This window comes from Malania oleifera, chromosome 1 (genome assembly GCF_029873635.1).
Source record: "Malania oleifera isolate guangnan ecotype guangnan chromosome 1, ASM2987363v1, whole genome shotgun sequence".
Taxonomy (NCBI): domain Eukaryota; kingdom Viridiplantae; phylum Streptophyta; class Magnoliopsida; order Santalales; family Ximeniaceae; genus Malania; species Malania oleifera.
This window is the reverse complement of record NC_080417.1, coordinates 12191965-12208891: the sequence shown is the minus strand read 5'-3', so window position 1 is coordinate 12208891 and position 16927 is coordinate 12191965. Positions and strand designations below refer to the sequence as shown.

General features: G+C 36.2%; 1 protein-coding gene across 1 annotated transcript in view; it reads right to left on the bottom strand.

Annotated features, from left to right (window-relative positions):
* The window catches only part of LOC131155290 (suppressor of RPS4-RLD 1), a 94469-nt gene that overhangs the window by 62849 nt on the left and 14693 nt on the right, over positions 1 to 16927 (bottom strand). Inside the window, exons 10-11 of the mRNA XM_058108327.1 lie at positions 8773 to 8843; positions 8584 to 8640 (exon numbers count right to left, since the gene is read on the bottom strand). Coding sequence (XP_057964310.1) covers positions 8584 to 8640; positions 8773 to 8843 — 128 coding nt within the window. The remainder of the gene's footprint in view (positions 1 to 8583; positions 8641 to 8772; positions 8844 to 16927) is intronic.

Sequence of the window (16927 nt, the reverse complement as noted above, 5' to 3'; positions counted from 1 at the left end):
CGCTAGTTACATACAGTGAAATTCAACCCCAATGCATATGTAGCTCGTCTGAAGGCACATCTTGTTGCTAAAGGATATACTCATGTTTCTAGTTTGGATTATTCACACGCATTTTCCCCAATTGCCAAACTAACCTCTGTACGTCTGTTCATCTCCTTGGCCACCACTTGTCACTAGCCTCTACATCAATTAGAAGCGAATAATGTCTTCTTACATAGTGATCTTGAGGAAGAAGTATGAATGGAGCAACCATTTGGGTTTGTTGCTTAGTGGGAGTCAACCTTAGTGCGTCGGCTCAAGAAAGCATTATATGGTTTAAAGCAATCTCCCAAAGCATGGATTGGTTGATTCAGTGTTGTAGTAGTTGAGTTTGGCCTTCAACAGTGGTCAGTAGATCACTTTGTGTTTTCTCTATATACAAAAAGAAATTCATTAGATAGAGAGAATGTACAATCTAGAGAAAAGACATCTCCTTAATGAAATTTGAGAACCCATAGAGGAAACAAAAAAAAAAAGGAAAAACACAAAGTGTAAAGGGCAGCAATATAAAATCAGCCTAAGAAGAGAATGGCAATCACGCTGAACATTTGAAAAACACTTCCTTTTGAAGTTTCCATTACCCACACACTGCAAAGAAGCCAGAAAATGAACCTTTTTCCACACCAGCAAACATGATAACTTCTTCCCTAAAAATATATGCAAGTTATGTTCCTTCCACAAACCCAAAACACTGCAAATAAAGCACAATTTCATAAAGCAATTCCTTCCTTCTTCCTACCAAACCCAACAAAAGATATTGCCAAAAACACCTCCACTATCCTTAGACAAACCCAATTTTCTCCAGTATAAATTGAATAGATTGTCCCAAACCTTCCATGTAAAATCGCAATGCAAAAAAAAAAAAAGAAGAAGATTAGGAACAGATTCTGACCAATCAAAACAAAGCACGCATATATTTGGAGGGAGAGCTTCTAAAATTCTCCTAATCTACAACAAGTCATTAGCATTTATCCTATTAAGCACAACCAACCAAAGAAACGCTTTGATTTTACAGGAGTTTTAACCTTCAAAATATTTTTTTTAGGGTGGAAAGGAGAAATTGGTGCCAACCAAGAATTCAGAGAATGATTTATAAGAATAACGCCCCTGAAAGATCCAACAACTATATCAACTATTGTCTTCTGAAGATAACCTGCAATTATTCAACATGACCAACAAAGAAAATAACTCAACTATTTCCCTATCATTCCAGGATCTCCTAAAGTGAAAATCCCAAAAAGCTAAAGGACTACCAGAGTCTACCTAAAAGAAGAAATGGGATCATTATGCCCCAAGCTCAAACGAAATAGGTGAGCAAAAGAGGTGGACAAAACAACATTCTCCAACCAAAAGTCTTTCCAAAAACAATTCTTATAGCCCTTATCCAACACTAGCAAGGAGAATAAAGAAAGGGTAAATATGAGAAATAGCTTTCCACAGACTTTCCGAAGAACATCTAGAACCCAAATTAGTATCCCACCCATGCCAAGTCCAAACTTGCTTTTGATAACTTTATGCCACAAGGAAGAATCCACTAGCAGGAACCGCCAAAGCCATTTAGCCAAGATCCATGTTCTTAGACACCAAATTTCCAAGACCCAAACCACCATACCTTTTAGTCCTAAAAACCACCTACCATCTCACCAAATGATCCCTAAAAAACCCCCTATCCTTGACCAAAGAAAATCTTTCATAATTCTCTCGATCTCACTAGCAACTCCTGCTGGAATTTTGAAAATAGAAGGAAAATACAAAAGATACTAAAAAGAAAAGCCTAAATTAGGGTGATCCTACCTCCCAAAGAAAAACATAATTCCCTTCCACTAAACGCTTGCACACTCTCTCCACCACCGGATCCCAAAAACTAACTGATCTAGGATTAATCTCCCCCCCCCCCCCCAAAAAAAAAAAAAAAGGAAACCCTAGACAAGACAGCAGTCATTCCAACTCCGCGCACCCTACTTCCAAAGCTAATTCCCTAACGCTCTCTGCAGGCACGTTAATTTCCACGATAGCACTCTTCCCCATATTAATCTTAAGCCCTGACACCCTTTCAAAAATTTGGAGAAGCCCCAATATATTTTAAAAAGAAGGCCAACGATCCTCCAAGAAAAAGACGGTATCATCCGCAAACTGAAAAGTTGATCTCTTTCAAGGGAGGAAGAGAGAAGGGTTTCTCTGAAAAACGAATTGAAAAATATAATCTTTAAGGAAATTAGACGTTGGAGGCAGAAGACGAAGTTTAAATGGATTAGACAATATCTAGCCTAGATGAAGACAATATCAGGAGAATTTCTTAGCAAAACCTCCTTAATCGAACTCCTCTTCCTAACATCCTCTAGACCCCCAACATTCCAACTAATAATCTCCATAATCTACCATGTCTACCGCCTTTCCCAATACTTTTCTGCCCCCATAGTTGATAAAGAAACCAATTCTTTAATTCTTTTTGCACCTTTTTTTTTTCTCTTATAAGTTTTAGGACTCATCCCTAACTTAAACTCAACTCTAACCAGACTCAGTAATTGCAACCCCATGTCATTTAAGATCTTATTTGGGTCTCCATAGTCCTTCTCACTAGCCCCTATGCCAACACCAGAGGCATTTCCCTCATTAGTTCCCTCATTGTCACATAAAAGAAATAGGGTTAGGTTATATGTTTTTGTTGATGTTTGGGATCAATTTTGGGTTAGGGTACCGATGGAGAAAAGTTTCAATAAGTAAGAATTAGGAGATAGGAAGAGATGCATCCTGCCAAGCTTGCAGTGTCAAAAGGGCGAGAGTAGAGCATCATGAGAGCTCGGGCTTTACTGCTCATGTTTCATAGATCACCTCGTGTTTTATCATCATATTTCATCGAGTAGGGTTCTTAGTGTGTATATGGATGATATTGTAATTATAGGTGATGATATTGTAATTCAAGACCTAAAACACTTTCTACAGACTAGGTTTCAAACCAAAGATTTGGGATCATTGAATACTTATTGGCTATAGAAGTATCCAAATCTCGTATGGAACTACTTTGCCACAAAGGAAGTACATTCCTGATCTTTTGGATGAGACTGTCTATTGGGAGCCAAACCTGTAGATATACCCATGGATCCTAATAGCAAGTTAGTGTCGGGTATGGGTGATTTGTTGCCTAACTCAGGATGATAACAGAGACTTGGTTGAAAAGTTGAATTTTCTAACAATCACTCAACAAGATATATCATCCACAACAAGTGTTTTGAGCCAATTTCTAGATTCTCCAAGGATAAGTCATTGGGATGCGGTAATTCGCATCCTGAGATATCTTAAAGTAACACCCAAGAGAGGTCCCTTATATCGAGATCAAGGTGACACTTATATTTAGGGATATACTAATAATGATTACACAAGGCCACCTTCAAACAAATGATCCACAATCGGGTATTGTATCTTTGTTGGTGGTAATTGGCTTCCCAGAAGAGTGAGAAACGAATTGTACCAGTTCAAGTGTTAAGCTAGAATATAGGGCAATGGCTCATATTACATGTGAGCTTATTTGGTTGAAAAAAAATGTTGGAAGAATTGGGTTCTCCACATGCTCAGTCAATGGAGAAAATGTGTGATAATCAAATTGCTCTTCATATTGCCTTCAACCCAGTCTTCTATCAGCAGACAAAACACATTGATATTGATTGTGACATTGTTCAAGAGGAACTTGTGCAGAAGCTCATTACAACCATGATCTTCAATTTCCACAAAATTGTCGACATTTTTGCTTTTTGTCACCCTTGAAATCAAGGGTTTATTTCCGTCTTACAATCGATAACAAAACATTAAATTTTGTCAAAATCTCCAAATTTATCAAAATTTTAACTAGAGAATGAAATTTCCTTGGAATTCAAATATGAGATTTAAACACAAAGTGAAAGTTCTCTCTTAATTTATCTTATTTTTGTTTATTATTTTGAAATATTATTAATAAATCTTTTGAAATTATATTTGAAAAAATAATTAACTTAGATGTTAACAACATCATTTTATTTGAACCATTTATGTCTAAATCATTTTAACCAAGTTCACGAGTTTCATATATTTAATGAATATGTTAAATACAAATTTTATATTACAGCTACTGCACCTCATGCACAACATATTTGTCATTGAGGTATTTAATTCATAACATATTGGTTCCAATACTTGCATTATTATGTCTAGCCATTTGTAAAGTTTCATAAAAGAATTCCATAGTTTCCATCATTTTTTAAAATTGAAATCAAAATTAACATTGAAATAGAAATTTCCAACAAAATTATGTACATTTGAAGTGTTAAAACTTGATATACATTGTTGGCCCACAACCTAACAGCTTAAGCTTTTAGGTTAAGTGGTACTCTAACATGGTATCAGAGCTGATTACCAGGAGGTCCTGGGTTCTAGTCTTGTTGCCCTCGTTTACTATGTGGTATTTTAAAAAATTATTGTGTTCCCTATCATGGGTGCTATTTAACGTGTGTTTATCTCTCCACGTTCTATTGGGCTGCACGTGCATGGGAGTGTTAAAGCTTGATATACATTGTTAGCCCACAACCTAACAGCTTAAGCTTTTAGGTAAAGTGGTAATTTAACATGAAGTTCTAAAATTTTAGTCGAAATCAAACTTTAAGACCTCAATTACAACACTTATGTTAAGTCCAATTTGCAGCTTGCTGGTTTGTTTACAAAGCTTTGGAGGGTGCTCATGTTAAATTCATTTGTAAAAAGCTAGGAGCATATGATTTTTGTTAGCACCACTTTATCAAACTAGAAAATGAATATGTAATTGTTCACCTCTAGAATAGTGAATAAGTGATAACACAATACTGGGAAAATTTTAGGTTATGTTGGGAATTTTATGGTCCTTTAACATATGGCTCTTTCCTTGTTCTTCTTTCCTATTCCCACTGCCTTGAAGCATCTATTTTCATCATTTCCCACATAGTCATTTCATACGTGGCAAAAAATCCAAGCTTATTGAAAAATAAATAGGAAATTTTTCAGAAATTGGTTAACAATAAAAGTGCAGCTTACGATACAAAGAAAGGATCAAGAACATGACAAAAGATATCATACCAAAACTTTAGCTCCCAAAATTATTCGCACAAAATAAGGATTTCTCATGGATGCTCAACAAACTTCACAATTGAGTTCAAGCTAGCACTAGAATCTACAATGGGACTAGCACTTACTTTGGCCCCATTTGGCTGATGAAAAGGAGCTGCTGAAAAGCCAATTTAGGTTGCAGTAAAGCCCCATTTGCGAGCACTTGAAAAAAGTATTTATAGAACTTATCACTTAAAATAAGCACTTTTACAAAAAAAAAAAAAAAAGTGGCATTTGGCTCGTACTACAACAAACATATATTGCAAAAAGTGCTTTTTCAAGACCACTTTTTTGAGAACTATATAAGTGAATTTTGAGAAGCAATCTAAAATAACTTTTTGGCCACTTATAAGTTATAAGTGGCACTGTTCATAGGCGGAGTCAATTTTGCAAATATAAAAAAATTTAGTGGCTATTTTATAATTTTAAAAATACATTAGAAGATAATCATACACTATTTTATTATGAATTATAATATATTAATTATCAGTGAAACATAATTCAATTCTGGAATAAAGAAGAAAAACCATCTATTAACTTAAATTAAAATTCAAATTAAAATTAATAATTTAATTAATAATATTATTTTAACATAAATTAATATGATAACCATATGTTATAAATATAAATTAAGAATAAGATTATTATTAATCAAAAAGTAGTATTATATTATTTTTACTTATTAAAAATACTTAAATATTAATTGAAATAACAGTTAACATAATTATTAATTAAATAGTTAATAAAAAATTAACCATATAATGTTTTAGCATGCATTATAACCTTTTAATAATGAATAAAAGAACCATCTATAAATTTAAATTAACATTAAATAAACTAAAAATTTTAATTTAGTTATTAGCACTATTTTTAACATAAATTAATGTGATAAACATATGTTATAAATATACATTAATAACAAGATTATTGTTAATCAATAAAAAATAATATTATTTTATTTTCTAATTAATAGAAAATATTTAAATTTTAATTATAAAATTAATATAATTATAATTTAAACTTTTACTTATAAAAATATTAATATTTTCATTTAAATATATTTGAAATTAACTATATATAATTTTACTATGTATTATGACATATTTGTTATTATAATTCAATTCTGGATTGAACAAGAACTATTTATTAATTTAAATAAACACTAATAATAAATTAAAATTTTGAATTTAATTAATTATATTATTTTTATCATAATTTAATATGATATAAATATATATATTAATAACAAGATTATTGTTAATTAAAAATAATAATCTTACATTATTTTTTTAATAGAAAATATTTAAATTTTAATTATAAATAATTAAAATAATTATTAATGAAATTATTAATTAAAAAATATAATATTTATAATTCAAGATATTTTTAAAAATAATCATATAGTATCCAATAATAAAAGTAAGTATCCAAATACTACCTATTTTAAACACAACCACACTCCACTTGAAACTTTCAGCACTTTCCCAATTCAGCACTTACTAAATTTAGCACTTTTTTTTTAAAAGCACTTCTGTATAACTAGTTCCCAAAGAACCCTCAAACTGTTTTGCCCCCTAATAGGACAGAGCTTTTAAAGAGGAGAAACCATCTCTGAATGTTTGGGAAAAAGAGCTAAAACCTTGCTGAAATGTTAAGCATCAAGATCGACAATTCACATAAATTTGCATTAGTGTCTTTGTAAGCAAATTCATAATATTTGTAAGAAGGTAAAGATAGACATGAGATGAGGAAATTCATTCAAAAAAAAATTTGCTTTTTGATTTTAAAATTTTCAAATTTCGGTCTTTTAAAAGGTGCCCAAAACAGTTAAAAACTAGCTTTTTAAAAGCACAAAAAAAAGAGTTAACATTTGCCTCGACCCTCAAGCCTAGCTCTTGGTTTTCAAAAGGAAAAGATCCCCAAAAAAATGGAGCGCCAAATGCACAACTTGAACTTTTGAAGGAAACAATCTCAAAATCTTTAGGGCATAAGGCTAGGCTAGGCTAAGAATTCTTAGCCCATGTTTGGGTGAACACACCAGTAGAATAGGACTGACTAAGAAGGGGCCCTTATCAATTCCCCCACCCCTCCCCCCCCAAAAAAAAAAAAACCAGCCAGCCCCGGCTAGCCAAAAAGTTAAATAAATAAATGGACGGAGAATGCCCCCCTAATCATCTTCTCCGTCATTTCTGCATTGATTCTAAACAATGAAGCAAATGAGAAATAATAATAATAATAATTACTTCTCATATGGTAATTACTCCAGGCATGAACAGGACATCACTGGCAATTTCACCAGCAGAAGCTGCAGAACTCGGAGCACCACAAACCCAATGCTTGCATGAGGCTCTACAACGATCTCCTTTCCAATGATGGCTTTTGGCATTGACTCTCGTCCTTGAAGCTCAATAAGCTCGGAATTGACGACTCTCTCATCTCCATCACCTAGTAATCTTGATTCAAATTCTCTAAGTACATAAATTAAGAAGAAGAAGTATTGTCCCTTAATTTTGCAACAATTGGGCAAATTAAGACCCACTAGCCTCATCATGATCTGCCTCTGCCCAATCAATCATCTTGCCAGCAATACCCAAATTAAGACCCAGATTCTTGTTATTAGTTTGGGATTTTCTTTTTCTAGAGAGAAGTTATCAAATTAAAGGGATATTTTGATCTTTTTAATCATCAGTCTATGTTATAGGTGTTAAAACATCTAAACATGGGACAGTATAATAATTGTAGCCAGTCCAATCCAGTCCGGTATACCTTAGCCACCAAACCGAATGCACCCTTAAGGCACAAATGAGCTCCAAATGCTAACTAAATATCATTGCTTGCAAGGAACTGAACGGCCAAATCAAAGCAAGGTTAAAACAGGGAGCAGTTTCAACCAACTCCTCACTGGGTTCTTCCCAACAGGCTAAAAATTCTTCCAAATGTTCACCCACCAGAGTTTCCTAAAGTGCCTTGAGAATTTACCATTTTATACTCCAAGTACTTCTGCAAGTAGGATGGAATGGATCATCCATAAGATCATAGAAACTCCAACCAAATTTAAGCAAAGGTTATAATTTTTTTTTTATAATCAAAAGTTATAATATTAATCAGCTTAAACAAACCCCTTGCTGGGTTCTTCCAAACCAGGAAAACATTATTCCAATCATTCACCCTACAGAATTGCTACCTAAAATGCCTTCTAAATGCACCACTTTGGACTCAAGCACTCCTTCAAGTAATGTGGAACAGATCATTCATACAATCATAGAAACTCTAAATTATCAGTTATGAGTTGCGTGAAATTGAAAATTAGACCAAAAAAGAAAAAAAAAAAAACAAAAACAAAAACGAAAAACAAAACAAAACAAAACAAAAACAAAAACAAAAAAACAAGAACAAAAAGAAACAAACAAACAAATAAGTTGACAGATTAATTACCGGTGCTCGCCCATCCCATGGAAGAGTACCCCACGCAAGAAATATGCTTTTACATACCTATTTAAAAAGACATCAAATATCAAATATATATGAAATCTCAAAAAAAAGAGTATCAAAATTGGAGTTAAGCACCATAATATCAGTGCATACCAAAACATGAATGGCACTGACCACAACCACAGCATTTACCTCTCATCAATTTTTTGAATTTGCTGAAGGCATTCCAAAGCCTTCGTGGGATTTGCCAGATCATAATAAAACTGCCAACAGATAATATGTTCCACAAAAATAGTTAAAGCGTTGAAGGTGTCTAACACATAAAAAATTGATAATAAAAAACTTAAATAACAGGCGTGTTTTCTATAAAATAAATATGCTAAGAGCTAAGAGAAAATATCATTGCAGAGTGTAGACCTGCAAGTTCTGTAAAATACAAAAATCACATTAAAACGTTCCATGAGATGATTAATAAATGATGCTCATTAAAAGTTATAAGCTGGTGCCCAACAGCGTATTAAATAAAAGCTAGTTGAACACCATTCCTATTGTATAAGACTATGTGAATGGTACATTTTTTATTGCATTTATGCAACTTTGGGTCCATTGTCCAGTGCAACAAAAAAAATCTCAGGTGATTCAAGTGTTGAGGACCAACATTTCATGCGAAAAAAAAAATGTTGAAGGTTAGGCAACTATCGTTTGCAGATTACCCCCTCCTTAGTGTAATCAAACTGAGCAATGGCCTTCGTATGTTTAAGCTTCTGTGTTCATCAACAAAAATACACGCTTTATTTCCCATTGTATGAGTAAATAGTGGTTATTAAATATTTCCAATTTATGAAACTGAGTTAACACCCACACATGTGAAAAGTTGCAATCAGTACTCAGTAGTAGTGATGATAGAAAACAGGCAGCAGCATTTCAGAGCTCAATCACTGTTAAAGTGGCATGTTGGATGTGATACTGACAGGATTCTACAGATTATTTATACCACATGAAACACAGTTTGAAACGAAGGGCCGACAGTTCAATTATGCATGTTTATAGGAATATTATGAGTGTTTATTAGGCGATATTTTAGATGATTCAATTTCTAGCTCTCAATCAGCATAGCACATGTGTGGGAGACAACTTCTGCATGCTACTCTCATAGCTAACAAGGTTGTTAAAGATGTTAGGTGGGGCAACAACTAAGATTTTGAGACATCTTATGCAAGGCCGAATTTGCTTCTTTTTTTTATAGAGTTTTAGACTAGAAGGGTTTACTGCCAAGATGGAGAGGCTGGATTCAGGTTTGTCTTTCTTCCGCTTCCTTTTCAATAATTATCGATAGACTGCCTAGAACTCAATTGTCTCCATTTCTCTTCATTCTTAGTGCAGATGTTTTGAGTAGAAATATCTAGGGTGAAGGATAGGAGCATGGCTCAAGGCCATTCTGTAGGAAGGATGGTGTCATTGACATTTTCAATTCACTGATGATACCATCGTGTTTGTCCAATGGTAGCTCTTCTTTTTATAATATCCTTAACAATCTTACAGGTTTTTGAGTTAGTGTTAAGGTTAAATCTTAATTTCATAAAATGTGGTTTAGCTGCTATTAAAATGTCCTAATGTAGTCTTTGGCTTGGTACTTTTGACAGTTATGGTATTTCCTAGTGGCCTTTGACTTATTTGGATCTTTGCGATCTAGGTTTGCTAAGGTCTCTAAGCATCTACATGCTTGGAAGGGTTCTTTTTCTTTCTGGGGGTTATATTGCTTTAAACCCAAGCTTGTCTTTCCTCAATTCCTTTAGCAAATAGGCTGGAAAAGATAATGAGGAACTTCCTTTGGTCAGGGTTGAGGGAGAGGACAGTTCATCTCCTAATTTGGGAAGTTGTTGACTTATTCAAATCTTCCTTTGTGATCCAAGTTTTGCATCTAAGCATCTATATGGTTGGAAGGCTGTATTTTTTTTTTTCTTTTCTCATCGTATCAAATTAATCCAAGCTTGTCTTACCCCAATTCCTCTAGCAACTAGGTTGCAAATGGTCCTATGGAACTTCCTTTGGTCTAGGAAAGGAAAGAGGAGGGATCATCTAATTATTGAAAAGTAAGCAGAAGAAAGACAAACCCAAATCCATCTTCTCCATTCTATGGTGAAGATAAATGCTCTAAAACTCTTTTCCACATATAGTTCGTCCATTTTGTGAGGTTATAGCGACTACTAGCCTGTTACAAGCTCAAAAGGACTCTTCTTGATTGTTGAGCACTTTTGGGCATTGAAACAGAATTGAGCCACGTCAAGTAGCTACACCCAATCCTTCCAGTTGGTAGTGGCGAAGTGGCACAAGTACTCCTCTAGTAGCCCGTTGAATTTTCATCTATCCATTTGTCCATAAGTGGTAGCTCCAAGAGATGTCAAGTTATGAACCAAGGATTCTAAAAAGTTCTATTCGAAAGTTTTCTATTGAGTCTTGTGTCTTGATCACTTGCGTTGTCTTGGGAAACACCCCAATACTTCACAAATGCTTAATAATTGTATTGTCTCCTTTGCTGTGCAGTACTTTGGTGCCAATACGAAAGTACCATACTTCAAAAAGATGTCTATAACTATGAGTATAGACCTAACAACCCAACTAAAGATGTCTATAACTATAAAAATAGACCCAACATCCCAACTACGAACAATTTAGTCATGAAGTCAAGTCAAACACTCTCCCATGGTTTCGTTGATATATGAAGAGGCTTCAACAGCCTTGCAGTCTTCTTCCGCTCGACCTTGCCTTGTTAGCAAGTGAGACAAGTTTGAATATACTTAACCACCTAATTACGCATGTGTGGTCAATAGTAGCTCTGCTATGCCAAAGTCTAGGGCCATCTTGAGTAGCCTGCCGGCTGCAAACATTGTGTCATCATACTCTTGCAAAAGTGTCTTCCCCATATTGCTAGCTCGAGGAACAACGAGCCTTTTCCATCAACTTCATGAGGTTCTAGGCAACTGAATCTTTGACAAAGTTTTCCTCAATACACTCCAACATTGTCATGGTATCTTATTTACCATGTTAAGTGTATTACCAGTTCTAAGGCCAAGCGCTCAACTTTCCTGCTCAATACTACCTCTGCAATGCCAAAGTCTAAAGCCATCTTGGGTGGTCTGCTGGCCACCAACATGCTGTCATCACACTCTTGCAAAGGTGTCTTCCTCACAATTGCTAGCTTGAGGTCCAACGAGCCTCTTCGATCAACTTCATGAGGTTTTAAACTGAATCTTCGACAAAGTTCTCTTTAATGCACTCCTACATTGTCGTGGTATCTTATTTACCATGTTAAGTGTATTACTAGTTCTAAGGCTGAGAGCTTGGCCTTCTTGCTTAGTGCATCTACAACTTGATTCATCTCCCTCCCTTGTGCTTGAAATAAAATCAAACTCTGCCACAAATTCTTGCCAATGAGCCTGTTTGGGGGTTAATTAGTTGTGCAAAGAAATGATTGCTAACCTAGTCATTTGTTTTCACCACGAACTTAGACCCAAGTAGGTTTCGCCACACGTGTAGACAATAGATCAGCACTAGCATCTTCTTCTGTTTAGTTGTATACTTCTGCTTAGCTTCACTAAGCTTACAGCTTTCATACACAACACGATACCCATCCTATAACAAGAACCTACCAAGGACATAGACTGATACATCTATCTATACCTCAAAGGGCTTCATGATATCCAAAAGAACATGTACCAAACCCAACATCATGGCTTCCTTCAAGTTGTCAAAGGCTCCCCAGTACTCCACCATCTAGTTCCACCTATACGTTTCTTCTGCAGTTCGGTTAACAAGGCAATCCTTTTAGAGGTACACTTCACAAACTTGCAGTAGTCATTGGCAAGTTCAAGAACGGAACACAGCTCCTTGACAATCTTTGGAATCTTCTAACCTTAAATAGTTCTCACCTTGCCCATATCGACCCAGATGCAACCTTGTTCAAGCACATGACCAAGAAATTTGGCACTCTTTTTTAGCAAAAGAGCATTTCTCTTTATTCACATAAAGGTTGTTCACCTTCGACATGTCAAAACACCTTCTGTAGATGCTCTTCATGTTCCTCCAAAGTGGAATTGCAAACAACAATGTCATCCAAATAAACCATGACAAACTTGTTGAGGTAGTCATGAAACACATAACATCAGTCCGTAGAAAGTCATTGGTCCATTCGTTAACTTGAAGGGCATTACTAAGAATTCATATGCCTCGTATGGTGTCATGCAAGTAGCCTTCAACTTATCACCATCTACTTTCCTAACCTAATTGTAGCCTAGCCACGAGCCAAGTTTGGTGAAGTACTTAACATGACTTAGTGGAATGGTATACTTGTTGCGCACAATCAATTTGTTGAGCACGCAGTAGTCTACACACTGGTGCTCCAAACAATGCTCTGGAAGGACGTATAACCTACTTCCAATAACTCATTGAGTTGGTTCTTGAATTCTGCAAACTCTAGAGATGCCATCTGACATGGCCCTTTAACAAGAGACATCACCCACAACTTTGAATTTCTCCAACACATCTTGGTTCACAGTAAGCACTCGCTTTTGTCCTACATCTCATCCACAACCATCAAGGCAAGACATGTTTGCTCACCCCTTCTCAACCCCTTCTTACGTTGCATGGATAAGAGGAACTTCTCAGTCCCTTTTTTTCACAAAAGTCTGCACCATGCAAAGGATATCCCCCATCAGACAAAGGGAACAAATAAACGACATTAGTACCACTTGGAAATCATCCATCAAGTAGTGAAATTCGCATATGTCCTGCCAAATGTCCAATCTTCACAATCACTTGATTGGCTATTTGCGAAGTACGTTGGGCTGCAGAGTTGATCACTTTCACGTGTCCTCAGTCCTTTTCAAATTTTAAGTTAAATCCCTATGCTTCCTGCTTTAAGACAAAGTTATGGATGGCCCAGTATCCACCATAGCACACAGGCGCTATTCCTATTGATGTGCAGATCTACAAGCATTAACCCTTTTCCTTGGATAACTTTCAGTTCTTTTGCCTACCTCTCCAACACATTGAGTAATCACATGGCATCCATCCTTAGGGTTTCCTTCTTATCCTCGTCATGTCCTTGTGTCCCCTCCATAATGGAAGCTTACAAGGCATTGATCGATGATTTGTGAGAGCAATCAACAACTTTGTGAGGGCCTTGACATAAGAAGCATACCAACTTACTGTTAGCACTGGACGTGTTAAAAGATGAAGACGATGAAACTTCCATTGAAGTTGTTGCCTCGGTGTTAGTTCCCCCACTTTTTGGGAAAGACTTCCATTGTTTCCACTCAACAAACAACTTTCCTTATGCATGGTAGAACTCTCTCGAGCATAATCAGTCAGGCATTCTACAGCAGCCTGTGTGGTAAGCAAGTCTTGAACTCTTTGTCAGCAAAGTTCAGTCCTTGCCAACAGTCCCAATCCTTTAAGAAAATAGAAATGCTTGTCTTTCTCTACATGCCATGGATATCCACTATCAAAGCAAATTGTACTAGTGCTTAAGATATCATAGTTTGTGTTGAGCATTCTACTCAACATTTTCAAGGAATTAGGCCTTGAACTCTATTTTCAAGCCTCCCCAACTCTCAACTACACACCATCCATTTTGAATCTCATCATAATTGGTACCCATCATAACTTAGCGTCACCATTAAAGTACATAGTCGCCATGAAAATTTTTGCCTTCTCCACAGCAGTCCTCACATCACGAAAATATTGCTCCATGTCAAATAAGTTCTCCAATTCCTTAGCGTCATGGGCACCCAATATGCTCGGGGTTTGGCACCCTGTCCTTCCAAATTTTGCCCCTATAGAGCATAGACCTTCAGATTCATCTTGGTAGAAAGCTCACCCATCTAGTGTAGTAAGACTTCCACCGTACCACGAAAACCTTCAATCAACTCCTCAATGGAATGTGCTGATGTTTTCAGAATCCCTCCAATAAATCAACACGTTTCAAAAGTGAAGCCATCTCTACAGTCACATTGTTGACTGTCTCAATTTTTTTTCTTTATAGCAAAAGAAATTCATTAGTAGGAAGAGAATTTACAAGGAGGAAGAATAAGACATCTCCCAAAAATATATGGAACAAACCAGGGAAAAAAAAAAGACTAAAAACAACAAAAAACAGAAATCAATCCAACCAATTCTTCCAATCCCTATTTAAGTCCTGAAAGCTAGCTTCTCTAAAAATTCCAAACCCAATACACCATAAAGAAGTCGAGAGCTAAACCTTTTCCCACACGGTCACACCAACAACGATTCAACTTCTTCCCAGAAAAAATCTGCATGTCACATTCCAACCATAGATCCCATAAAACTGCTTATATGCTACACTTCCATAGAGCTGCCCTATCCTTCCTTCTTCCAAAGCCTGCAAAAGAAGTGATTAACAAGTCTTCCACTGAACAGGGGCAGGCCCAACTCTCTTTCATAAAACCGAAAAATCTATTCCAAATCCTCCATGCAAAACACAATTCAAAAGAGATGAGAGGCTGTTTCAGAATTCCTATATCAGAGCACACAAACATCTGGAGAGAGAGCCTAACAAGTTATTGGTATTAATTTTTTTAAGCACAACCAACCAAGTAAACATCTTAATTTTGGGGGGAACCTTAACCTTTCAAATAACTGAATAAATAGGAAAGCAATAATTTTTTAATAGATCAAAAATTCAAAGAATGATTTACAAGAAAACATCCACAAATCATCCCGACAACAAGAATGAACATCCCTTCTCGAGGATAATTTGCAATTGTTCAATAAAGACAACAAAGAAGACAGCTCCACCACATCCCAATCATTCAAAGGTCTCCTGAAACAAAGATTCCAAGAGACCGGAAAGCCACTCCCATTATCCACAAAGAAAGAAATTACTCTGCCTAGCTCAGAGGACAATCTAAAAAGGCAAGGAAAATAAGTGGAAAAAGAATCATTCTTGAACCATGGTCCTTCCAAAGACGAATTCGGGATCCCCTCCCCCCTATAAATCTAGCGTGAGGGGTGAAAAATAGAGTAAAATAGTAAATCTGGAAAATAGACCTCCACAAACTCCCCAAAAAACATCTCAAGCTAGAATTGGTATCCCACCCATTCTCATCCAACCTAAACTGACTATGAATAACTCTATGCCATAGAGAATTAAATTCTAAGGGAAAGCGCCACAACCATTTAGCTAAAAGAGTGGTATTCTTAGACACCAAGTTACCAAGACCCAACCCCCCCCCCCCCCCACCCACCCCAACTTCTGTTAGACTTACAACCTTCCACCCAGCTTACTAAATGGTCTCTACAACACCCCCCCCCCCCCCCCCCCCCCCCCCCCCCCCCCCCCCCCCCCCAAAGATCAGACCACAAAAAATCCCTCATAATTCTCTCAAGCTTGCTAGCAAGTCCCACTAGAATTCTAAAAATAGATTTTTTAAAAAAATACAAAGGGATGCTAGAGAGACAAGCCTGGATAAGCGTAATTCTGCCACCAAAAGAGAAAAGGGCACCCTTCCAACCATCTAATCTCTTCATAATCCTCTCCACTATTGGATTCCAAATATCTGCCCCTCTAGGATTCCCACCCAATGGAACCTCTAAATAAGTTAGTGGGCAATCTAATAAACCACACCCCACATTTTCTATGAATCTCTAGTCCTCTCATCGGGTACATTTTGGCTACTAATCCACTTTTCCCCATATTAATCATACACCCAGTAACTCTCTCAAAAACATTAAGGATACCCAAAATTCTTCTAAACGAAAGGATATGATCATCAAGAAAGGAAATGGTGTCATCAACAAATTGAAGATGAGAAACTACCATCCCCTCATTCCCCACACGTAATCCTTTAACCAACCCTCTATCAACGGCCCCATCCACCATCCTCCTTAAAGCATCAACTACAAGTACAAACAAAAAGGGGGATAATGGGTCTCCTTGTCTAATGCCTCTCGAAGCATTAAACCAAGATTTAGGTTCACCAGCGACCATAATTGAAAAACACACATTAGACAAATAGCCCCTAATCCACCTACACTAGTGCTCCCCAAAACCCTTTTCACAAAGACCTTATCCAAGAAACTCCAACTCACTCTAGCATAAGCTTTCTGATATACTTTGAAAACAGACCACCTTTCTTATTCTTACGGATGTCCTCCACCACCTCATTAGCCACCAAGATAGCACCCATTTTTTGTCTCCCCCCACGCCACACAAAAGCACTCTGGGTTCTAGAAATAGAATCATTGAGCACTGCACTAAACCTATTACCAAAGACTAGAGACAAGATTAATAGGTCTAAAGTCCTCAAACTAAAAAAGATATAGCTTT